At 37.7% G+C, this 27,001-nt stretch overlaps 1 protein-coding gene across 4 annotated transcripts in view; it reads left to right on the top strand.

Moving 5' to 3' along the window:
* The window catches only part of LOC150087310 (cytosolic phospholipase A2-like), a 228,467-nt gene that overhangs the window by 103,719 nt on the left and 97,747 nt on the right, over window positions 1-27,001 (top strand). For all 4 annotated transcript variants that reach the window (XR_016546878.1, XM_090371978.1, XM_090371975.1 and 1 more), the window contains 2 exons: window positions 3,125-3,271; window positions 11,473-11,588. Coding sequence is in view for 3 of the 4 variants with exons in the window: in XM_090371978.1 (XP_090228104.1) it covers window positions 3,125-3,271; window positions 11,473-11,588 (263 nt within the window). In the remaining variant the exon portion in view is untranslated. The remainder of the gene's footprint in view (window positions 1-3,124; window positions 3,272-11,472; window positions 11,589-27,001) is intronic.

The raw sequence follows: 27,001 nt of genomic DNA, 5'->3' as shown, positions 1-27,001 counted from the left end.
TTTGATTTTCTCTGGCTTAAAATCTCTCTACCTCATTGTGTGAAATTTATCTGTTGTCTCTACCATTCTCCCAACTCCACTAATCACTTGGAGCTCTTTAACTTCCTCTCTTTGCAACTTGACTTTCTCCAGTCCAACTTTCCTAAAAGTGAGGTAATTTTCCTTGATGATTTTAATGTTCACAACTCCAGCTGGCTTCCGTTTTTCTAGTCACACCGACCCAGCTGGTCGAGATGCTAAGGCTTTTGCAATTACTAATGACCTTGCACAGATTGTTCATCTACCTACAAGAATACCGGACAGTCTTAATCATACAGCCAACACGCTTGATCTTTTTCTCACAAACAACCCTTCTAAGTACATGGTCAAAGTGAGAGGTCCTTTAAGCACTTCAGATCCCAACTTGGTGATTGTCTCTTCTCCCATGGAGCCTTTATCTCATGGCTATTCCCAACCTTGTGTTGTTTGGCATTACAAGAATGCAAAATGGGATGACCTGCGAGATTTCTTTTCCTTGGTCGGATTACTGTTTCAAAACTTCTGATGTCAGTGTTTGCTCAGATCGTGTCAGTGAAATTATTCTTGCAGGAATGGAATCCTTTATCCCACACTCCACTTTAAAATCTCGTCCTTTATCTAAACCTTGGTTTTCCAATAAATGTGCTAAGGCTGTTCAAGAGAAAAATGTTGCATATTGTAATTGGCTTGTTTCTAATTCTTCAGTTTCATTTTCTGCCTACACCAAAGCTCGCAACAATTGGAAAGCAGTTACTAATCAGCCCAAACTAGAGTTTGAACAGGCTAAGGGTAAAAAGTTGCTTCTTGCCCTAATGGTAGCCGACCAATCTGGTCTCTTGCCAAAGCTATTGGCCGCAACTTTTGCCCATCTCTGCTCTCACCTCTGTCCAAACCTGATGGTTCCGTTGTCGCTTCACCATGGGATTCTAGCAGGTCAGCATAAAGCTGACCTGCTAGAATCCCATTTTTCTTCCAACTCATGTATTAATGATCTTGGTAAAACACCTTCCCACCATTCCCAACACGCTCCATTCAATGCCTCCTGTTGTCTTTCGGCAAAAGGATGTGAGAAGGATTTTGACGAATCTTCATGCTAAATAAGCTCCAGGTCCTGATGGTATTTCTCCACTTGTTCTCAAAACCTGTGCCACTGAACTTACACCTATTCTTTGCCACCTTTTTTCACTTTCTTATTCCAAAGGTGTTTTTCCTTCTGCTTGGAAATTTGCTTATATCCAGCCAGTTCCTAAAAAGGGTGACAAATCCCTCCCATCCAATTATCGTCCCATTGCAATTACTTCTACTCTTTCTAAAGTAATGGAGAAATCAATTAACCTCCAACTCTTAAACTACCTAGAAACCTTCTGCGTGATCAACGATTGCCAGTATGGATTCCGTCAGTATTGATCCACTGGTGATATTCTGGCTTGTTACCCATTTATGGGCTAATTCAATGGAAAGGTTCAGTGAAACAAGTAGTTGCTCTTGACATCTCAAAGGCTTTCGATCATGTTTGGCATAAAGGTCTTCTAAACAAGCTTCCATCTTATGGTTTGCCAACTGTTTTTTGTAATTGGTTATCCAGTTTTCTCTCTGATCGCTCACCGAGGGTGATGGTAGATGGCTCTCTATCTTCTAACTTCTCCACTAATGCCTGTGTCCCCCAAGGTTCAGTTCTTTCCCCCACTCTTTTCCTCTTGTATATTAATGACCTTCTTCCATTGACTGGAAATCCTATCCATAGTTTTGCCCATGATAGCACACATTCCATTCCACTCCACTTTCCATTTTGAGAAACCTTGCCCTACTCAATCAGCTTCAACTTCTCGAAAATCTGCTACCAGTTCTTAAATGCCGATCTTCAGGTAATTTTCCAGTGGGACTAAGACAACTTAGTTGATTTCAATCCTTCAAAAACTCAGTCTTGTCTTATATCTTGCAAAAAGGATTCTTCTGCTCCTATGCTTATCTTTGATGACACTCCGATTTCTAGGCAAAATGTTATATCTCTTTTGGGGATTATCCTGACTTCTAATCTCTCTTGGCATAAGCACATTACAAATATTACTTCCTCTGCATCTAAAAAACTTGGTTTTCTCTTTTGCTCTCGGCGTTACTTTTCTTCCAAACAGCTGTTCACTCTGTATAAATCGCAAATCTGCCCTACCATGGAATATTGTTCCCACATCTGGGGTGGTTCCCCAAAACCTCTCTCAGGCTTCTTGATTCCATTGAGAAGAGGGCAGTTAGGTTAATTTATGATTCATCTCTAACAGAGTCTCTCCACTTGCTGTCTCATAAACATACTGTTTCTGCTGCATGCCTCTTCTACAGATACTTCCATGGGCACTGTTCTTCTGAATTGGCTTCTATAATTCCCGCTCTCTCTTTCAAATCAGTTCGAACACGTGCAGCCACTAGCCAACGTCTATTTACTGTCCAACTTCAAACTCACAGAACCAACTTTTCATCTTCCTTGTTTATTCATTCAACTGCCGTTTTCTGGAACAACCTTCCTTCATACTTATTTCCTGAAAATTACAGTCTACAGAAGTTCAAGTCCAATGTCAACAAATATCTTCTTTTGTCTTTTTAACCTCCAACCCAAGCATGGTACTGAGTACTATAGGTTCTAATACCTCTCGTGTTTGGAGTTTACATAAAAAAAATATATATATATCACTCGAGTTATTTTAGTGTTTTTGTAAGCAGCATCTGTACAGCAACTTTGTATTTGATCAGGAAAAAAAAATATATATCAGATGATATAGGACAGCTTTATTTAAATTGGGTTCTAAACAGTTTATACTAGCATAGGGAAGTTGTGAACCAGTTTTGAATTATTATTATTACTGTCTGATACATAATGTTTTTGTAAGGGAGATGCTGTGCACATGAGATAAAATAATTAAATTTTTTGTGAGTCACTACAATGAGGAATATTCTGAATTTTTGCATTTTGGGTGGGAAGGACAGCACAAGTCGGCATGCTATATATGTAAAATTGAAATTGTGGTGTAACATTTCATTAATTTGATAATATAGAATTAAATCCTTTGTTTTAATTTTTAAATGATTTACAGGTTTTTTATTTGTCATTTTACAGTTGATACTCCAGATCCATATGTGATTCTTAGAATTCCAGGTACACCAAATGGAAAGAAACGGACAAAGAATGTAGATAATAACATTAATCCAAAATGGGAAGAAACCTTTTATTTTGTTCTTGATCCTGATAAGAAAAATGAACTTGGTAAGATTCTGTGAAGTATTATATAGTGTGTGTGTGTGTGTGTGAGTGTGTGTGTGTAAAGTATCTGTGAATAAAGTGTGAATCATTAGGAATACAGCAAAATAAAATTGCTAATAAAATTAGTACAGAATTTAACTGAAATCTTAAAAGGCTTTTGTTTAAATTCCCCATCTCTTTCACAAAATAAGTAGGATAATTATTATTAGAACACTTCACTATATAATTAGTATAAGAATTTAATAAATATTTGAAATCTAAACAATTACACTAAAAAACTTGAACATCATTTCAATCTCGTCATTGAGAACTTTAATTGAGGTAAGAAAATGAAGAAATAAACAGGATTGAGAAAAGTTCAGCAGACGGGCTGAGAGGTGTCAACTGAAGTTTAACATTGACAAATGTAAAGTACTGCATATGGATAGCAGTATCCCCAGAGTAATGTATCAACTGTGAGGTACTGCACTCAGGGTAGTTGAGAATGAAAAGGACCCGGTGGGTAATTTTGCAGTCAGATATGAAGTTTTCTGAGCAGTGCAAAAAGGCTGCAAGAGTAGCTCATGGAGTATTGTCAATGATATACAGGAATTTTTCCAGCAGGGATAAGGAGGTGATTATTCCCTTGTATAAGGCAATGGTCAGGCCACACCTAGAGTACTGTATACAGGTCTGGAGGCCTCATTTCAAGAAGGATGTAGAGCTGCTGGAACGAGTACAGAGAAGGGCAACAAGATTAGTGAATGGAACAAAGGGGTGCTCTTACAAAGAAAGGCTTAAGTTTTGCAAATTACAGTCTCTGGAGACTAGGCACCAGCGAGGTGATCTGATAGAGGTGTATAAAGCCTTGAATGGTTTGAGCATGCTCAATGCTGATGGGATATCTTCCTCTAGCTCAGAATAATCACCTGAGAGGGCATAAATTCAAATTGAGGAAAGACAGATGTAGGATAGACGTGCGGAAATTTGCCTTTAGCCAGCGGGTGGTTGGTTGGTGGAACAGACTTCCATCCCTTGTCGTGGAAGTTGATAGCCTAAATAAGTTTAAGGCTCAGCTGGACAGGTATTTTGAACGAACAGAGGGGTGAAGTGGAAGTGGGGTTTTTTTTTTTTTTTTTTTTTTGGCTGATGCTGCATGAGCTTGCTTTCTTGCATCAAATGCCTCTACTAATGCTAACAAGCGGGAAATGCAAGTAAAAAAATCTACAACCACTGTATAAGACACACCCAGTTTTAAGACCCCAAATTTTTTGGAAAAGGGTGCGTCTTATACATGGGGAAATATGGTATTTTGTATCTACATCCATGCATGATGAATTCTTTACGGAAGTGAGGCAGAAGTTTATCCAACTGTAACAGGGAGCAGAGCTGAATGATAGTAATAAGGGAGAAGAGAAATTGTTGAAGTTACACATAAGAAAGGCACCTGGGGTGGATGGGATCTATCCAGCTATATTAAAGGAAGCAGCAAAGAAAGTAAGTGAACCCTTAGTGATAATTATGAGAGCATCTCTGGATTCAGGGAAGGTCCCCACAGACTGGAGATGTGCAAATGTGTCCCCAATTCATAAAGGGGGATAGAAGGGTGACATGAGTAATTACAGCCGTGTTAGTTTAACTTCTGTTCCAGGTAAAATAATGGAGTCACTGGTTAAAGAAGAAATGTAGGCTCATCTAGACAAGACTGCAGTTACAGTTCAGACACAGCATTGGTTTTAGGGGAAATCTTGTCTGACCAATTTGATTGGATATTACGATGTGATATTATGTGGAATTATGAGATCTTTATTGAACTCATGTGAAATTCCTTTGGATTGGAGAAGAGCCAGTGTATTGCCAATGCATAAAGGTAGTTTTAAGAATGAAGCTGGTTACTACAAACCGGTTAGGTTGACTTCAGTGATAGGGAAAGTCTTAGAGGCAATGATTTAGAGTGCAATCCAGGGATATTTAGAAAAACATGGCATTTTGAGGGACACACAAAATGGGTTTGTTAGGGGAAAATCATGTTTAACTAACCTTGTAAGCTATTTTGACACAGTTACTCATGTATGTATAGAACAATTTCGACATAATTTATTTGGATTTTAGTAGGACATTTGATGCAGTTCCTCATAAGAGGTTACTGTATACGCTGGAACAGGTTCAGATTACTGCAAGGATTCTAAGATGGATTGCAGGGTGGCTACAGGGAAGAAGGCAGAGATTGTAATTAGTGGGTATTCTTCAGATTGGTGTAATGTCCAAAGTAGAGTCCCTCAAGGATCAGTTTTTGGACCACTGTTGTTTCTGATTTTCATAATTGACATGAAAGGGATGAAGGGCGTGATGTCAAAATCTTCAGATGATGTAGAGGTTGGGAGAGTCATTTATGATGGGTGCCAAGCAGTGCTCCTTCAGGATTACTTGAACAGACTTCAAGAATGGTCAGAAATATGACATCTGTGTTTTAATGCAGCAAAATGCATTTGGGGAATAGCAACCCCAGAATAAGTTATATAATTGGTTGGGTTCAATTAAAAACAGTAGAGGAAGAAAGGGATCTGGGAGTTACTATATCGGCAGATACGAAGTTTACTGAGCAATGTAAACAGGCAGCCAGGAAAGTTCCTTGTATCCTATTGATAATTTATTGAATATTATCCTGTAGAGAGGGAGGACATAATCCCACTGCATAAGGCAATTGATTGTATCCAAGTATGGAGACCTCATCTGAAAAAAAGCTGGCAACTCTCAAGGCGAGGTCAGTGAAATGGCAACTGTACACTATAGCTCACATAATTGGAAATACTCTGATTATGTGGGCTATAGAGGTTGGCAAACAGTCATCTTTGAGGTGACCTGACTGAGACTCTGAGGGGGATTAGTAAAATGAATGAAGGTGGAATTTTCACTTTTATAAAGAATTCCAAAACTAGGGGAGTCATAAATTCAAATTACAGGGGAAGAGTTTTAAGCTGGTTTTTAGGAAGTTTTCTTTTAGCCAGCAAGTTGAGTTACTTGAAGAGTTTGCCTCCATAGGTAGTTGAGGCTGACAGTTTGAAGAAATTCAAGGGTCAACTGCATAGTTACCTACATGAGGAGGGAAGTGCATAATTTGTATTTTTTTTTGTTTTGTTTTATTTTTGTGTGGTGCAGCAAAAGCCTGTAGCTTCCTTGTATTTTATGGCTAGTACTATATCAAATAATAAACGATATCAAAATTATTTCCTGCATTCAGCTCATGAATGACTCCCAAAATTGTTAAGCAGGTTAGTTAAACATGATTTTCCCCAAACAAAACCATGTTATATGTACTTCAGAATGTCTTTTTTATTTAAATGTTCCTGGATAACACCTTTTGTAACACTGAAATCAGATTGAATGTTTCCATTTTGCTCTTAGAGCTGCTTTTGCTTCATGTATTGGTGATACACTTCACCAGTCCAAAAGAATTTCTCCCAAGTCGAGGTATACTCTCATGATTAATCTCAATGGTTCAGTGCACTGTCTGACAGCCTCTTTCAAAATTACCGGATATATTCCATGAATATATCTGGTCTTACTTGAATTTCTGCGAAGTTTTTCTAATAAGCAATCATTTGTAATTTCAAATTTTTTTTATTTCATGTATCTCAACATCACTTACACAGCCTTTCTTCACCAAAAAGGGTCTTTTGTTGGTAAAGATCAATACACAGTACCTATTCAATTCATCAACATCAATTGGATTATCTAAGACTTTCTCATTCCCATCACACAAGCATCTGATCTGATTTGTTTTCTTTTTTGTATTCATATATGAAAAATCCTACCTTGCTCTTTGCTCCCTTAGCCATTGCTTTCTTATAATCAGCCTTTGCTGCACTAACACTGTTTTCTGTAGTACTATTACTGATCAACTTGTAGCTGTTGTAGGTGTCAGTATTTTTCATCCATACCATCCTTTTTTGCTCTATTAGACTGGCCGGCTGTATATTTATCCACCCCAGTATCCTCCTTTAGCTGTATTTTCTTACTGAAATACATATATGTATTCATGGCTTTGCTAACTATTACCTTAAAGGTATTCCATAATTCTAATGTACTCATATTCATCTTCCCTTTGCAATCTGCCCAGTTGATGGATGCCATGTAGCTTCTTAAACTGTCATAGTCCCCTTTCTTGAAATTAAAACCTTTGCTTAACAACTTTAACATCTTTCTTCATCTTCCAACTAGCAATTGCATGATCACTTCCTTCTGATGGTTTCTGTATTCCTGTACCGAGAACTTCATGATGCCTTCTGATTCTTGAGGTGTACAGTATGATTGACATCAAAGGGGTGAAGGGCGTGATGTCAAAATCTTCAGATGATGTAGAGGTTGAATTTCCACTTCTCTGTCATTTTTTTTAGATCTTGTTGCAATAACATATCCTGATTATTTTTATTAACCACCCTGCCAAGCTTCATATCATCTGCAAACCTAGACATTAAGCCTAATATATCATTATCATTAATAAGTAGAGAAAGGAATTATGGCCTAGCACTGAAAACATTAGTCTAAGAAGAGTAATGCCCAGTGAAAACTATTCTTCATCATCTCCAATTCACTTTATTTGTCTCTAGGGCATGCACTTGTTTCTTCAACTCAGATTTATCCAATAACACACCAAGTTTTAATTTGAGATTGGTACACCCCTTACATTGTAAATAAAAAAAGAATTGTCAGTTGAGCTTAGTTTGTGTACTAGACCAACCTTAGAATACATTCCACTGGCTATACACGCAATTAACTCATGACTCATATCAGAAAAAAAAAATACTTGTGATGATTTTGTCTGAGTTGTGATATCCTTAGATGAAGTATTGAAAGTGGAACTTGTATCAACCATCATTTTGATAACATTTGAACTTACAAAATATTACAGAATTTAAATTAACAAAATATTATAAGAGTTACACTGTTACTAGAACTTTATATACTACTGAAGTTAAAAATTTAGCTTTAGAAAAGGTAAGAATTAAATTTACTAGGAATTAAATAGAATTAAATTTTATTTCATTAATTCCACAAAATTACTGAAATAAAATTTACAAGGTATTTAAACAAATTAGGGAAAACAAAAATTTGTCTACTGTACACCTTGTCTTAATCCCCCATCATTTATTCCTCTGGAGCCAACTTGAAACATGTCCACTCTCTGCGACTGCTACAGTAGGATTGGGTTACCTTAATTCAATTAAATGCAGCTTATCTTCATCTGCATTACAGAATTCCAAACTGGACTCTGACATCAGCTGCATTTCCTTAGTACAACATTGTAATTATTCATCTACACACTCCTAGAAGCTGAGTACAGGAAATTCATCACTGTGGCATATTGCCAGTATGAGAGAGGAACTCATGGACCCGATCACTTGGTACTCTTCAAATCATAGGATTGCAAGTGGCATTGTTTTATAATTAGCACAACAGGTATAACATATATAGGGTATCCCGAATTTATTGTGATTTTTTTTTTTTTTTTTTATATATAAGCAGCAATTACTTTCTTTTGTGAGTTAACAGTATATTCATATATGCATAACAGAATGTGTGTAGAGAATTACAAAAATTTAGTGAAATTATTATTATTATTATTAGCTATATGGTGCAAGGAAGCCTGAGGCTTATGCTGCACCAGCCAAAAAAAAAAAATTCCCGAGTTACCCTGAGAGAGAGAGAGAGAGAGAGAGAGAGAGAGAGAGAGAGAGAGAGAGAGAGACAAAAGAAGGAAATCACCAAGAAAGAGAAGAATGATGATATCCAGCTCAGGACCCTGGGTGTGCCAAGCCCTTACTCACCAGATGTGAGCCCCTGGGGATAATGCAGTGCACATGTTCATTACTGCAGTTTGTGTAATGTTTAATGTTTTGTCTTGTTCTGTGTAATATCTTCTATACTACCAATGGTTAATATGCATGAAATGTATATTATACTAGCTGTTCTTTTACAGTATTTAAATTTTTTATGACATGTTTCTTTTGTTGAAAACAGGCATAGTTTGTATCATGTACCAAGCTGGATAAAGGTGCCTTTGGTAAAAAAAGAACTAATTGAATATTATAGAACCAGAAGAAATCTGATGTGATTTTTTGAACTTAGCATTGAAAAATGCAGAAATTACACCCCCATTTCATTATTTCAAAAGAAATCTGTTGTTCTACAATATCTTAACTTTTGCCCCTAGCAGATATATCTTAGTCCTGTTTCACTTGTCCGTGTTATGCAGTTTATTCACTGTTTCTACATCAGTTGAATTGCCCAGAATTACGACCTTTTATGGAACAAGTGTCCTTTTCATATTGCGATTTGTCCCTGAACCTAGATTCATGGGGGGGGGCATAGGCAACAATATTTTATTTTTTGATGGACTCCTGGGTGCCGGATGAGTCCCCTGATTTAATTTTCTCATCTATCATAAGAGGAATGGTGAACCTCTTACGAGTGTGCATATTACAGTAGATTGTCGAAATAACGGTGCCCCTAATAATAGAACATTCGAGCTAACGGCACATCGAGGTTGGATGTTTACATATAGTACAGATATTTTGCAGTGCTGAAAAAAGAAAATGACAAGTCACGTGATTATTGTATTTATTTACGTTCGCCAATTTGAAAGTGAATTCTGTACTGATATCGCAGATTATACCACTGTTTTCTATTTATTTTAAATTAAAAACCCCTCACTATGGCTCCTAAAGTTAATAAACCTCATACAGAGAAGAAAAGAACAATTTATAACATAACATAATTGGTTTTTATAACATAATTGCCAGACATTAGCATTAGTAGAGGCATTTGATGCAAGAAAGCAAGCTTATGCAGCATCAGCCAAAAAAAAAAAAAAAAAAAAAAAAACCCCACTTCCACTTCACCCCTCTGTTCGTTCAAAATACCTGTCCAGCTGAGCCTTAAACCTATTTAAGCTATCAACCTCCACGACAAGTGATGGAAGTCTGTTCCACCAACCAACCACCCGCTGGCTAAAGGCAAATTTCCGCACATCTATCCTACATCTGTCTTTCCTCAATTTGAATTTATGCCTTCTCAGGTGATTATTCTGAGCTAGAGGAAGAATCCCATCAGCATTGAGCATTCTCAAACCATTCAAGGCTTTATACACCTCTATCAGATCACCTCACTGGTGCCTAGTCTCCAGACACTGTAATTTGCAAAACTTAAGCCTTTCTTTGTAAGAGCACCCCTTTGTTCCATTCACTAATCTTGTTGCCCTTCTCTGTACTCATTCCAGCAGCTCTACATCCTTCTTGAAATGAGGCCTCCAGACCTGTATACAGTACTCTAGGTGTGGCCTGACCATTGCCTTATACAAGGGAATAATCACCTCCTTATCCCTGCTGGAAAAATTCCTGTATAAAAATTCCAGCCCGTCTGCACTGCTCAGAGAACTTCATATCTGCCTGCACAACCACCCCCAAGTCCCTTTCATTCTCTACCACTGTCAGTGTAGTACCACACATTTTAAGCAGCTTAGTGACAAACTTGATAGAATAAAGAAAATAGAACATGGTGTAAGCAGGAGTGTATTAATGGTAGAATATAATGATGGATCGTCAACATGTTTGTTTTTTATGTGTAGGTTAATAAAATTGCATTCTTAATCTCTATTTCTTAATTAGCCTTATTATTTCTGCATTAAATATATTAGAAATAAAACTTTCTAAATGACAGAAAAATAAAAATAACAGCACCTTGAATCCTCGAAGGTGCTGTTATTCTGAAAGTCTATTGTATTATTTATATTTTAAAATAAAACATAAATAAAAGATGTCATCATAATCAGCCATTGCCAATCCACAGCGGGATGAAGGCCTTTTCAATGCTTATTCAGCAACTGTGATTGTGTGCTTTCTGTTGCCATTGTACAAGAGCAAAAATATATACATATGGAAAACTCTATATAAAAGATATATGTATTTCTATAAATACATATAGAACTATGTATGTATGAACACAAGTATTTTTATGTATTTGTGTTCTGCAATGGCTGTCTAAAGTGATTAAACTCTAAAAATCCTAAAAGATAAGGATTTAATTTTAATTACATAGTCGAAATTAATGTTATTAATTTACAGTTATTATGAATAAATATTCTCTTATGATCTGGTTATCAAATGAATTGTTTTTCATATGAGAATGTACAATTTGTTAATTTTTGCTATTGCTTTCAATGACAGAGATAATATTAATGGATGCCAACTATACATTTGATGAGAAGCTTGGCAGTGAAAAGATTGAAATTAGTACTTTAATTTTGGATGAAGAAAGTGAAATTACTGTCAAAATTGCAAATGTAAGTGAAATCAGATAAATTTATTTTTATACAGTCAGTTTTTATTATTATCATTATTATTAGTAGCCATATGGTGCAAGGAAGCCTGAGGCTTATGCTACACCAGCCAAAAAAAAATTCCCAAGTTACCCTGAGAGAGAGAGAGAGAGAGAGAGAGAGAGAAGTAGAAAGTTAATCACCAAGAAAGAGAATGATGATATCCAGTTCAGGACCATAGGTGTACCAAGCCCATACTCACCAGATGTGAGCCCCTGGAGTTATTGTTTTTCAGAAAAAGTTAATTTATGCAACTTTAAAGCTGGGAGTAGTACTGGTCAAATTGAAATTTTCAATATTTAATTCCGGTCTCCATGCCAAAACTATTGGCCACAACTTTTGCGCATCTCTGTTCCAACCTCTGTCAAAACCAGATGGTTTTGTTGTAACTTCAGCCAAAGATAAAGCTGACCTGCTAGCATCCCATTTTTCTTCCAACTCATGTATTAATGATCTTGGTAAAATACCTCCCACCATTCCCAACACACTCCATTCAATGCCATCTGTGGTCTTCCATCAAAAGGATGTTGGAAGGATTTTGACGAATCTTGATGCTAAGAAAGCTCCAGGTCCTGATGGTATTTCTCCACTTGTTCTCAAAACCTGTGCTCCTGAACTTACTCCTGTTCTTTGCCACCTTTTTTTTACTTTCTTATTCCAAAGGTGTTTTTCCTTCTGCTTAGAAATTTGCTTATATCCAGCCAGTTCCTAAAAAGGGTGACAAATCCTTCCCATCCAGTTATCGTCCCATTGCAATTACTTCTACTCTTTCTAAAGTAATGGAGAAATCAATTAACCGCCAACTCTTAAACTACCTAGAAACCTTCCGTCTGATAAACGATTGCCAGTATGAATTCCGTCAGTGTTGATCCACTAGTGATATTCTGGCTTATGTTACCCATTTATGGACTAATTCAATGGAAAGGTTCGGTGAAACACAAGTAGTTGCTCTTGACATCTCAAAGGCTTTCGATCGTGTTTGGCATAAAAGTCTTCTAAACAAGCTTCCATCTTATGGTTTGCCAACTGTTTTTAGTAATTTGTTATCCTGTTTTCTCTCTGATCGCTCGCTGAGGGTGATGGTAGATGGCTCTCTGTCTTCTAACTTCTCCACTAATGCCGGTGTCCCCCAAGGTTCAGTTCTTTCCCCCACTCTTTTCCTCTTGTATATCAATGACCTTCTTCCATTGACTGGAAATCCTATCCATAGTTTTTCCGATGATAGCACATTGCATTCCACTTTCCATTTTGAGAAACCTTGTCCCGCTCAATCAGCTTCAATTTCTAAAAAATCTGCTTCGAATTCCTTAAATGCCGATCTTCAGGTAATTCTCCAGTGGGGCAAAGACAACTTAGTTGATTTAAACCCTTCTAAAACTGTCTTGTCTTATATCTCGCAAAAAGGATTCTTCTGCTCCTATGCTTATCTTTAGTGACACTCCGATTTCTAGGCAAAATGATATATCTCTTTTGAGGATTACCCTGACTTCTAATCTCTCTTGGCACAAGCACATTACAAATATATTGCTTCCTCTGCATCTAAAAAACTTGGTTTTCTCTTTCGCTCTCGGCGTTACTTTTCTTTCAAATAGTTGCTCACTCTGTATAAATTGCAAATCCACCCTGCCATGGAATATTGTTCCTACATCTGGGGTGGCATCCCCAAAACCTCTCTCAGGCTTCTTGATTCCATTGAGAAGAGGGCAGTTCGGTTAATTAATGATTCATCTCTAACAGAGTCTCTCCACTTGCTGTCTCATAGACATACTGTTTCTGCTGCATGCCTCTTCTACAGATACTTCCATGGGCACTGTTCTTCTGAATTGGCTTCTATAATTCCCGCTCTCTCTTTCAAAACAGTCCGAACACGTGCCGCCCCCAGCCAACATCCATTTACTGTTCAACTTCTAACTCACAGCACCAACTTTTCATCTTCCTTGTTTATTCATTCAACTGCCATTTTCTGGAACAACCTTCCTTCATACGTATTTCCTGAAAATTACAGTCTACAGAAGTTCAAGTCCAATGTTAACAAATATCTTCTTTCGTCTTCTCAACCTCCAACCCAAGTACGGTACTGAGTACTATAGGTTCTAATACCTCTCTTGTTTGGGGTTTACATAAAAAAAAAAAAAAAAAAAAAACCCAACCCTTTTCAAAAAAATACACAAAATTTATTTTAAATTCATAATGAGATTGCAGATCCTCTACAAGCAAAAATTACAATAGATTATTAGCAATTGTCAGATTATTCGTCAGATTATATGTCAGGGTCTCGACTACTCAAGTTGTCTGTCCAACTGTCTAATAAAGTTTCGAGACTTCAGGACCTCCACATATTTTTTTACTCTTTGTGAATGTAGATGTAGAATACTCATTCAGTTGTCAGCTACCTGAGCAGAATCATCAACTGTTGAACATGAATATCAGGTGAACCAATTTAATTTATTCTCTTCCTTGTAGAATTTATATAAGTAAAGAAGTCTTTACTGTTTTTCTTTGCATCCATTGTCAAAGATTTCTCGTAATCTGCCTTTGCTTGCTTAGCCTCCTTTGTGACTTGATTACAGATTATCTTATATCCACCATATACCTCTCAGTTGCCTTATAATTTATATCCATTTTTCTCCTGTGCTGCTAGTCTGATTAGTTCGTCTAACATCTAACATAAGGTTTTGGCTTAAACCTTGAACCATATTCATTCTTTTTTTTTTTTTTTACTTCATTCTTTCTTTCTTTCTTTGCTAATTCTACAAAAGTATTCAAAAGCTTTCTGCTCGAAATTTTACTTTGTCCAAATTAATGTTCCAAAGTGGAGTGTCTTCCCCTTTCCACACATTTCATTTTACTTTCCTACTGTGAAATAACCTTTATTTATTTATTTAATTACTCTCCTCTCTTGTTTCCCCTATAATGTATACTGCCCACTTACTACACTTACTAATAGTAGTAGTAGTAGTAATAGGCATGTGATGCAAGAAAGCAAGCTTATGAGCTTATATGAGCCGGAAAAAAAAACCCAATTTCACACATCCATTCCCTCTAAAAGTTAGTCCAGTTCCTCCTTGAATTTATTTAAGCTATCAGCTTCCAGAATGGCAGATGGAAGTTTGTTCCAGTAATTAACCACCTGCTGGCTAAAGACAAATTTCTGCACATCTATTCTACAACTGCCTTTCCTCTATTTTAAATTTATGCCCCCTCAGGTTCGGAATTTGAGCAAGTGGAAGAATCCCATCAGAACTCAGCGTGCTCAACCCATTCAAAGCCTTAATCACCTCAAACAGATTACCTCGCAGGTGCCTAGTCTCCAGCTGCTGCAATTTGCAGTACTTAAGCCTTTCTTAGTAAGAGGACTTCTTTGTTCCCCTCACCAATCTTGTTGCTCTTCTCTGTGCACGCTCAAGAAACTCTACATCCTTCCTGCAATGAGGCATGCAGACCTGTACCCAGTACTCAAGGTGTGGCCTGACCATTGCCTTATAGAAAGTGATAATCACCTTCTTTACCCTACTAGCAAAATTCCTGTGTATCATTAACAATACCCCATGACCTGCTCTGGCAGCATATCTGTATTGCTCAGCAAACTTCATATCTCACTGCATAAGCACTCCCAGGTCTTTTTCATTTTCTTCCACCCCAAGTATAGTATCACATGGTTGGTACGTTCCTCTGGGGTTACTGCTAGCCATATGCAGTACTTTGCATTTGTCAATGTTAAACTTCAGTTGCCACCTTTCAGCCCACCTGCCAAAGTTTTCTAGATCCTGTTGCAGTAGCATACTGCCATTACTGTCAATAGCATTAGTAGAGGCATATGATGCAAGAAAGCAAGCTTATGCAGCATCAGCCAAAAAAAAACAAAAAAAAAAAAAAAAAACGCTACCATTTTACCCCTCCATTCATTCCAAATTCAGTCCAGCTCAGCCTTAAATTTATTTAGGCTATCAACTTCCACAGCAAAGAATGGAAGTCTGTTCCACCAACCAACTACCCTCTGGCTAAAGGCAAATTTACGCACATCTATCCTACATCTGTCTTTCCTCAATTTGAATTTATGCCCTCTCAGGTGATTATTCTGAGCAAGAGGAAGAATCCCATCAGCATTGAGCATGCTCAAACCATTCAAGGCTTTATACACCTCAATCATATCACCTCGCAGGTGCCTAGTCTCCATATACTATAATTTGCAAAACTTAAGCCTTTCTTCGTAAGAGCATCCCTTTATTCCATTCACTAATCTTGTTGCCTTTCTCGTTACTCGTTCCAACAGCTCTACATGCTTTTCTTAAAATGAGACCTCCAGACCTGTATACAGACTCAAGGCATGGCCTGACTGTTGCCTTATACAAGGGGATAATCACCTCCTTATCCCTGCTAGAAATATTCCTGTATATCATTGACAAGACACCATTGACCTACTCTTGCAGCCTTTTTACACTGCTCAGAAAACTTCATATCTGCCTGCACAATTACCCCCAGGTCCTTTTCGTTCTCTACCATGATCAGTGTAGTTCCACAGAATTGATACGTTACTCTGAGGTTGCTACTTCCCATATGTAGTACTTGACATTTGTTCAATGTAAAGTTCATTTGCCACCTCTCAGCCCATCTGCTCAACTTTTTTATATCCTGTTGCAGCAGCGTACTGTCATTAGTGTCTTTAACAACCCTACCAACCTTCTTATCATCTGCAAACTTTCAACATTAAGCTTGATATTCCATCATCAGTATCATTTATAAATACAGAAAACAACAATGGACCCAACACTGAACCCTGAGGGATTCCACTAATAACATTAGTCCATGATGAGCAGTGTCCATTGATTACCACTCTCTGTCTTCTCCCACTCAAACATCCCTTTATCCATAGCAGCAATTTGCCTCCAATGCCACACTGCTACAATTTGTTCAGCAGTCTTCCATGTGCAACAGTATCAAAAGCCTTTCTAAGATCCAAATATATGATATCAAAGTTATTCCCTGCATCCAGTTCCTTTGTGACCATATCATAGTAGCCAATCAAATTGGTCAGGCAAGACTTTCCCTTTACAAAACCATGCTGTGTCCGAGCTATAACTGAACTCTTGTCTAGATGATCCTGCAGTGCTTCTGTAACCAGTGCCTCCATTAATTTTCCTGGAAGAATGCCATTTTTATGTTTATCTTCAACAATTTTTCCTCCACTTTCCTCTCAGTTATTACAAAATCATCTAGCTCACTGCCAGAATTTAACTCACCTCTGGCATTCCTCTCCCTGAATAACTCCTCATGTGTGAATGTAGATGCAAAATACTCATTTAGTTTGTTAGCTACCTGAGCATGATCATCAACAGTTGAACCATCAATATCCAGTGGACCAATCTGATTCATCCCTTTCCTTGTAGAGTTTATATAGGTAAAGAACTCTTTGCTGTTTTTCTTTGCATGCTTTGCCAAAGATTTCTCATAATCTGCCTTTGCCTGCCTAATCTCCTTTGTGACTTGGTTACAGACCTGCTTATATCTATTGTAGGCTTCCATGTTACCCATTAATTTGTATGATGATGCCTCTTCAAACTACAAACTTACAAAGTTTTTTCCATTTAAGAGTTTTCTATAGTGTATTTTAAGTAAGTGTTATTTACTGTTACTTAAAATACACTTAAAATAATTAAAGTTATGTACTTTAAGTGTTATTTACACCAATATTATATAGAATATTTATACTCTTAAACATATGATGCTTTATTGCATCAATCTTCCTTTTTTACATTATTATGTACACCTTCTGGCATCTCTCATATTGTGTGATTATTGCAGATGGTAAGGATACAGTTGGTGTTTGGTCTCGCAACACTCTCCAAATAGTCAAACGTTGAACAGCCAACTGCATTGCTATTCTGCATGTGCTGATTCCAGGAGTGGCGTGCACATCATCCAAAATCTCCTCCTCTACTTCAGGAGTCATAGATCTTGGTCATCCTCTGTCGGCAGCATGAGGTGTAAAGGTCCCATGTTCACAAAGGCGGTAACAGATACCTTCAAACGTTTTCCCGTCTGGACATCTTTGTTCTGGGATGCTTTCGTGGTATAAACGACGAGCCTCCAGAGCATTGCCGGCCGCCAAACCGTACTTAAAGTTTATATCCGCTTGCTCCTGATTTGAGTACATGGTTGGAATGGAAAACCACCAGATTCTGTCAATACCTTGTAATGAAGGAAATCACCTGCGGGAGATAAGACATTCCAGTTAATAACTCGGGAACCAGGCATTTCCGGAACTATGTTGATATAAAATATTTTTATTGTCTGCATATAAGGAACTCATTCCTGAAGTTATGCCATGTATTTTTGAGACACCCTGTATATATATATATATTTTTTTTTTTTTTGTTACAACTTGTCATTATTATTAATTATATATATATATATTTGCAACGATTTGTCTAGCAATTGAAATGCAGTGATTTCCTGACCATTATTGGCGTTGTGGTCCTCTGTTGATATGGGGCATAATGGTCAGTCTGTTTTTGTTTATTTTGGTTTCATTTTTATTGTAGTTAGTTAACGTCTCTATTTGCAACATTTCATGTAATTTGGACCTGGCACCCGTCTGGGAGGGCGCCGTTAAATTTCTGTATAAGTGGCATCGAAATTTAATTGATTTCTTTAATTTATTATTCATCGTTTAGATTTTCTGAATTTATTTTGGAGAATTTCTGCTACAATATATTTTTAGTCTTGTTACCTTTTCTCTTCATCCTTGTTGGTTTGATTATTATGTTTAATTTATTATTTTTGCTCTACGATTTTGCCATGCTGCTGGCATGAGTATTTATTTTTTAGTATCATTTCTTATTTTATTTTAGTTATATATATATATATATATATATATATATATATCATTAATAATAATGACAAATTATAGCAAAAAATCGGAACATCTAATGAAGACTGAAAAAATCAATAATATATTGTACTGTACTTGTTTATGAACACTGCTAGTAACAGCAGAAATACCCATCAACCATAATGAAATGTAGACAAATATATTAGGTAAGTGTATGAGTAGGGGGATTTCCTTTGGTTTTGGCTGCTGCCCTTGATGATGTAGTTAAAATCTTAGGATCTATAACACTAAGTACTATGTGTATATTTTTATTTATTTTATTTAATTTTATGTAATCTGCTTTTATTTTTCAGGTGCTTTTTAATAATTTTTTCCATTGTAACTACATCTGACAGGTAAGCACCCCTACTTATACACTTATTATTATTATTTGCCATATGGTACAAAGAAGCCTGAGGCTTATGCTGCGCCAACCAAAATAAAAATTTCTGAATTACCCTGAGAGAGAGAGAGAGTCAGAACAGAAGTAGAAGGGAATCGCCAAGAAAGAGAAGAATGATGATATCCAGCTCAGGATCCTGGGTGTGCCAAGCCCATGCTCACTAGATGTGAGCCGCTGGGGTAAATTTTACCTAATATATTTGTCTATATATAGAGGTCTGAAAACTTTTTCTGATTTTTGAAGAGGTCCGCAAACCTTTTCTGATTTTTGAAGGGGTTCGCAAACTTTTTTTCTTTTTTTTTTTTTTTTTGAAAGGGTCTGTAGATCTCAGTAGTTTGGGAACCACTGGTGTAGAATATAACATAATTTATGAAAAATATATATGCTGCATATATTAGAATTAAATTAGGTGACCATAATAAAAATTGTGCCTATCTATAAGGGTGCTATACAAGTGTGGAGGGCTTGCAGTTGTGAAAATGTGTTAAAAAAAAAAAAAAAAAAAAAAAAGGCCATGACATTTTCCATTTCCATGGAGTGAAGAAAATAGAAAATATTTAAAGACTGCTACTTTTGTTTATAAATTCATCAGGTTATAACACAAAGAATAAGCTGAGCATTATGTATCCCACAAAATTATTTCAGTTGTAAGCCCAGTATTCAAGTCCATGGCCCTGAACTACTGGTACCAGCTCCACCAGTTATTCATGACACATTGGAGAAGTAATTCTGAAGTTCAGAAAACCAGGCTGCAATATGAGTATCAAAGTACTCTATTTGCACTTTCATCTCAACTATTTCACAGAAAATTTAGATAGTTTCAGTGAAAAGCTGGGGGAAAAATTCCATCAATATATAAAAGAATTGGAAGAAAAGGTACTAAGGGGATGGAATGCTAGTAGGATGGCCAATATGAAGTAATATGATCTGCAAATGGAAGTGGACAGGTGCTGAAACTGTTATAAAATGACTCAGGAAACCTCTGATGGAATGCGTTAGGAAAGCCCTGTAAAGAATCATCCAATCAGAATGCATGTCGACATTGTCACAGCATACACGCATGTAGACATGTAAATATCCTATGTAAGGCGACTCCCAAAGGGCGCCTCCATAGCCAGGTGGGAAGGAGCAGCAGTGCGTAGCACACGCTTCTTGATTAGACCGGGGTTCGAGCCCGTCACCACCAAATACGGAGGATGCGGAAAGGTCAGGGAATGACCAACGCATATTCCCGGAGCAATCTGCGCAGGATCATGAACAGTTGAACCATCGATATCAAGTGGACCAATCTGATTCATCCCCTTCCTTCTAGAGTTTACATAAGTAAAGAACTCCTTGCTGTTTTTCTTTGGATCCCTTGCCAAAGGGCCCCGAGTGCCAAGCGATAGTGACAAGCGATTTTCTCAGTGATTTATAGAGTGCCCTTATTAAAGAAAAAGTTTTATTTGATTTCTAGTGTCTTTTTCTATTTCATTTACTTCCAGTTGTTCTGTGCTTAAAGTATTAAGTAAGAACACAGAAAGGAAAACAACCTTTCTTTATTTAGTATATATATTTTACTAATAACAAACAACTAACTTCTACAACTGCTTGGTCATTGGTGGCACCGCTCCTGCCTGCACGTGGCGGGGCTGGTAACCTGGGGGATAAGACAACCCCCCCGGGGCCAAAAGGAGCAGAGATGGAAACAAGTGATTTTCCACGCTTAGAGCCGAAGAGCTCTCAATTAAATGAGACACACGACACTGACCATGACTCCTCTATCTCAAAGAGAATGAAGAAAGACAGTGGCAGACAGGAATTACCAGCCTTCCTGATTATACATTCTCTGTCAACGCAACCTGTCGGCAAGCTCTCCCCCTTCATCATTCAGAGATGCCTAGAACATGCTGCAGGTTCACCGAAAATGGTGAAACGTCTTCAATCTGGAGATTTGTTAATAGAGACCACCAATTCTAGACATTCTGAGCTACTACTACGTCTGACATCCTTGAGTGGAATCCCAGTTCAAATCACACCACACACCACCCTCAATTCTTCAAAGGGAGTGATCACTGAATGGGATTTATTGAACGTCTCCGAAGATGAAATAGTTCAAGAACTTAAAGAACAAAACGTCACTCAACTCAAAAAGGATCATGATCCGAAAAGATGGCAATTTAGTCCCTACCTGGAGTATAATTTTAACATTCAGTTCTCCAAATCTACCATCTTCAGTCAAGGCAGGATATTTAAACTGTCGCGTTCGGCCCTATATCCCGAACCCTCTAAGATGTTTTAAATGCCAGAAATTTGGCCATTCCCAGATAGCATGCCGTGGAGATGCAACTTGTGCAAACTGTGGGTGTAAAACACATACACAAACAGAATGTAAGGCACCAACTCCACAGTGTCTGAATTGCAAAGGCAACCATCCCGCTTATTCCAAAGACTGCGACCTCTGGAAGTTGGGGAAAAAAATACAAAAATATAAAATTGAAAATAAGGTTTCCTATCAAGAGGCAAGAAAACAAGTAAAATTAAGTATGCCAAAACACACGTATGCTACTGCTACACACAGTCACCATTCAGTAGCATGTCAGACTGAAGTGACCATTCCTCCAGACACATCGATCTCCAACTGGGCTCGGTTAGTCCTATCTATTGAATATCCATCTCCACCAAACGTAGTAGACCAATGCAGTAATACACCACTAACAGTCCCATCCCAAAGACCTCCCCGTTGTCAAGCAGTAGATAATTTACAGAAATCAGATCCTGTTGAGGCAAAGCAATCTCATATATCAAGAATGGACACTGATGACATAACTAATCAGGATCTGCTTGAAATACATGCAGATGGAGATATGGAAGAAAGCAATGACTCAGAACGCCCTAATTTTTTAAGAAAAGAAAAATCGAAACTCGAAAGAGGTAAACAAGCCACCCACAAAAAACAGACAGATTCAACTTCCACCCACAGAACTAAATAATGGAACAGATCATACAGTGGAATTGCAGAGGTTTTCGCAGCAGTATTGACGATATTTATGAATTAATTCACCATTTCAAACCCGCTGCTATTTGCTTACAAGAAACAAATTTAACACCAAAAATCTCTGTTTCAGTCAAAAATTATACCATCTTCAGAAAAGATCGATCTGAAACTAACAGTCCTCATGGAGGAGTAGCTGTACTTGTGGAATCAAGAGTCCCTTCCAGGCACATTCCTTTGAAAACACCATTAGAAGCTGTTGCAATGCGTATAGTTATCGGTATCACATTGACAGTGGTCTCGATATATCTTCCGCCAAACCACCCATGCACATTTCAGGATCTGGAAACCTTATTTCTCAATTACCATCTCCGATCTGTCTATTAGGCGATTTTAATGGACATCATCCATTGTGGGGTTCACTGGTCTCAGATGGACGTGGGGAACTTATTGAAATGCCACTTGATAGAGAGAATCTGACACTGTTGAACACTGGCTTACCCACCTACATCCATTTTTCCTACTGGGTGAAGCACTGCTATCGATCTCTCAATCTGCTCTCCGATCCTGTTCCCAACAGGATGTCGTGTACTGTCCATAGAGTGGACAGTACACGACAATCCTCTAAACAGCGATCACTTTCCGCTGATTTGTAGCATTCAATCCACCCATTTCAAACAAACACAAACAAAAACTCAATGGAAATTTTCCAAAGCAAACTGGACAAAATTTACCAATCATGTATCTTTTGATGAGGATATCATTACATCTTTTCCTATTGACGCTTCCACCGAATATATTACAAAGCAGATACTAACAGCTGCAACAGCAGCCATCCCAAAGTCTCAAATAAGAAACCATCAGCATACCAATCACTGGTGGAATGGTGATTGCAATAAAGCGAAAAAGGAAAAAAATGCAGCATGGAATACCTTCCGCAAATATCCCACCACTGCCAACCTTATTAACTACAAGAAACTGAGAGCCAAAGCTCGTTTCATCTGGCGAAAGGCCAAAAAAGATTCATGGGTAAAATTCGCCTCCTCAATCAACAAAGATACTGATACCCGAATAATCTGGGAAAAAAATAAAGAAGCTAAGTGGAAAATATCATGTACCACCTTCTCCTATTATTAACTGGAATGGGAAGGAGATCTCTCCTGGAGAGATTGCCAATGCCTTAGGAACTGTGTTCTGTGAATTATCTGCCTCAAGTGCATATCAACAGTCTTTCCAAAAAATTAAAGCCGGAATAGAGAAAAGGAAACTGAACTTCAAAGCTAACTGCCATTTACCCTATAACCAACCATTAACAATTTCTGAACTGAAATAAGTTATGTATACCTCAAGAAACAGTGCCCCTGGCCCTGACAGAATTTACTATATAATGCTTCAACATCTCAATCAGAAATCACTATCTTTATTGCTTAAACTTTACAATCGGATATTCTCAGAACATATATTCCCGACCTCCTGGCAACATTCTTATATAATAGCTATACCGAAACCTGGAAAAGATCACTCGATTCCGCACAATTATAGACCAATTTCTCTTACCAGCTGCTTGAGTAAGACTTTGGAAAAAATGGTTCACCATCGTCTCACATGGTATCTTGAATCCCAAAACATAATCAGTAATAATCAGTTTGGTTTCCGAAAGAATAGATCATCCCTAGACCTCATGACCAAAGCCGAATCCAACATAAGAAATGCATTCATCAGAAATCAACATCTCGTCATGATATGCCTTGATATAGAGAAGGCTTTCGATACCACATGGCGATACGGCATCCTAAGAGATCTCCATTCTATTCATATGAGAGGGCACTTACCATATTTTATTCAAAGCTTTCTTCGACACAGGTCTTTCCAAGTTAAGTACCGGCAGGTTTTATCTCAAACATATATACAAGAAGAAGGAGTCCCACAGGGGTCTGTTCTTAGTGCCACTCTGTTCTCACTACGAATAAACAATATTACAAACTGCATTCCAAACACCGTTGACTCATATCTCTATGCGGATGACCTTACCATATCCTGCCATTCCCAGAATATGAACTATATCGAGAGGCATCTACAAATATCCATAAACAACATTGAATTATGGATGGCACAAAATGGATACAGACTGTCAAGTCACAAATCAACAGCCATACATTTCTGCACAAAGCACAGAATGCATCCTGAACCTGAGTTGCACTTGGCCAATCACCCTATACCAATCGTGAACAGTATTCGGCTCCTAGGGCTAATTTTTGATAAGAAATTAAATTTCCAGGAGCACATAAAATATCTAAGAACCTCTTGCGCAAGGAAAATGAATATACTCCGAGTAATCTCCAGTACATCTTGGGGTGCAGATCGCTGTACCCTGCTCCACTTGTATAAGTCCCTAATTAGATCTCGGCTAGACTACGGGGCACCTCTTTATGACTCAGCTAGGGAAAGCACCTTAGCGCGTCTTGTGCCCATCCAACATTTGTCTCTTAGGATAGCCCTAGGTGCATACAGAACATCACCGGTTCAAAGTCTTTACGTTGAAGCTCACGAACCTCCACTTAGCATCAGAAGAAAAATATTACTGATGAATTACTCAGATAAAATTAAAAGCCTGCCTACTCATCCTGTTTGGCCACTCCTGCATGATCCTCTGTGGAAAACTCACTATAGAAATAAACCCAGAACAATTCAGCCTGCTGGTATCAGACTGCAGATTCTATCAGAAAGCTGGAACATCCAATTCGATAATATCCTCAGAGAATCAAAAGATCCAGATCCTCCATGGTCTACTCTCACATTTTCTTCTCATGAATACCTTGAGCAATGGGGTAAAAGTTCCATAGCAAATATTAACATCCAACAACTACATTATGCTCATACACAAAAGCACCCACTTGATTGACAGACTTTGAACTGATGGTTCAAAGTCTGACAATCAAGTGGGTGCAGCTGCTGTCTTCCCTAATTCAACTATCTCATTTTCACTTCCAGTCGAATGTAGCAGTTATACCGCTGAGCTTCATGCCATTAAGCTTGCTCTTGAAAATATCTCACTGCTGTCAATAAATAAAAGTATAGTATATACCGATTCACAAAGTGCTATTTTAGCTTTGAAAGGTATTTCCTCACCTACCAATCCCTTATTAAAACTCATAAAACATAAGCTGATGCAGCTTCATGAGCATAAACAAACTGTTATCTTTTCTCGGGTCCCAGGCCACAGTGGAATTCCAGGAAATGAATGTGCAGATGATGCTGCAAAGCAATCTTCTAATATAGCCTCAACAAATGATCTAGTCCCATATCCTGATTACAGACACAAAATTCAGAAAACATGCATGGAACAATGGACACTTCTGTGGAAAATGCAAACAAATAACAAGCTATTTCAAATAAAATCTGAACCGCAATTATGGACTTCTAGTCTTCGTAAAAATAGAAAAGAAGAAGTAATCTTAGCCAGAATCCGAATAGGTCACACTCACCTCACACATCTCTATCTGCTTACAGGGAATGATCCTCCTCAATGTGCAAACTGCTCACAGCCACTTACAGTAAAACATATACTTGTCGAATGTAGCTTTTTTAACAATGCCCGACGAATGACTTTTAGTTCCATCTCAGATCTGCAACAACCTCTGTCTCTCAATTGCCTCATAGGCAAAGAAGCAAATCTCTCTGAATTATTTCTCTATTTAAAACAAATTAAAGTGTATGATCGTTTTTAACTGCTGTACAAGCAGTTCCTATGTAAAGTTAATTGATTTGGGAGGTGCAATATGGCCTATGTTGCCCTTGCACCAAAAAACACCACAACAACAACAACCCTTGCCAAAGATTTCTCATAATCTGCCTTCGCCTGCCTAACCTCCTTTGTAACTTGGTTACAGATCAACTTATATCTGTCATAGACTTCTGTGTCATGTTAATTTATATGTATCCCATGCATTTTTCTTCTTTGCCATATGTCTCATTAATTCATCTGACATCCATTTAGGCCTGAACCTTGAACAATATTTCTTAGTTGGTATGTAAAGCCTAGTAGCTTCCAAGATAAGTTCTTTGAATGCTTCCCATTTTGAGTTTGCTGTTAGTAACATCATCAGTTGTTCCCACTGTATAGAATTTAAATACTGTCTCAGACCATCGTAGTCGCCTTGACGAAAGCAATAACCCTTCCCTTTACCCCTGATGGTAGTTACCTCCTTGAGTAAATCCCACTTCAGCACACTGTGATCACTGCCACCTAGTGGTTCATTTATCTGCAGATTCTTAATGCATGAAGAATCACTACTGATAATCAAATCAAGAGTATTGCTCCCTCTAGTTGCCTCCTGAACATGCTGATTTAGAAAACAATCATTCAGTAAATCCACAAAAGCCTTACTAGTGTGTGAGTGACCAACCCACAAATTCCAGTCAATATCTGGGAAATTAAAATCCCCCATTATAAGGCTCTCTGATTTACTGGCCCACTCTATTTCCCTGTACAGTTTCTTATTATACTCATCAGAGTCATTAGGCCTATAGCACACTCCTACTCTCAATTTTGATCTCCCAATGCTTATGTCACACCAAACTGAGAGAATATCTAAGAATGCTTAGAGAATATCATTCTTAATGTCTAAGTTTGCAGGCAGAATTCCTGTATATCATACACAAAACTCCATGACCTGCTCTGGCAGCCTGTCTGCACTATTCAGAGAATATCAGGCTTAAGTTTGCTGACAATATGAAGGTTGGCAGGGTTATTAATGACACTAATGACAGTATGCTACTGCAACAGAATCTAAAAAAGTTGAATAGATGGGCTGAAAGGTGGCAACTGAAGTTTAACATTGACAAAGGTAAAGTACTCCATTTTGGTAGCAGTAACCCGAGAGTAACATATCAACTGCGTGGTACTATACTCAGGGTGGTAGAAAATGAAAAGGACCTGGCGTAATTGTGCAGTCAGATATGAAGTTTTCTGAGCAGTGTAGTCAGTTTGCAAGAGTAGTTCATAGTATCTTGTCAGTGATATACAGGAATTTTTCTAGCAGGAATTCATCTCCTTGAATAAGGCAATGGTCAGGCCACACCTTGAGTACTTTGTACAGGTCTGGAGGCCTCATATTAGGAAAGATGTA

The sequence above is a fragment of the Mastigoproctus giganteus genome, chromosome 4, assembly GCF_048544385.1.
Source record: "Mastigoproctus giganteus isolate SK-2022 chromosome 4, ASM4854438v1, whole genome shotgun sequence".
Classification (NCBI taxonomy): domain Eukaryota; kingdom Metazoa; phylum Arthropoda; class Arachnida; order Uropygi; family Thelyphonidae; genus Mastigoproctus; species Mastigoproctus giganteus.
The sequence above is the reverse complement of the archived record's forward strand: the minus strand, read 5'-3'. Positions and strand labels throughout refer to the sequence as shown.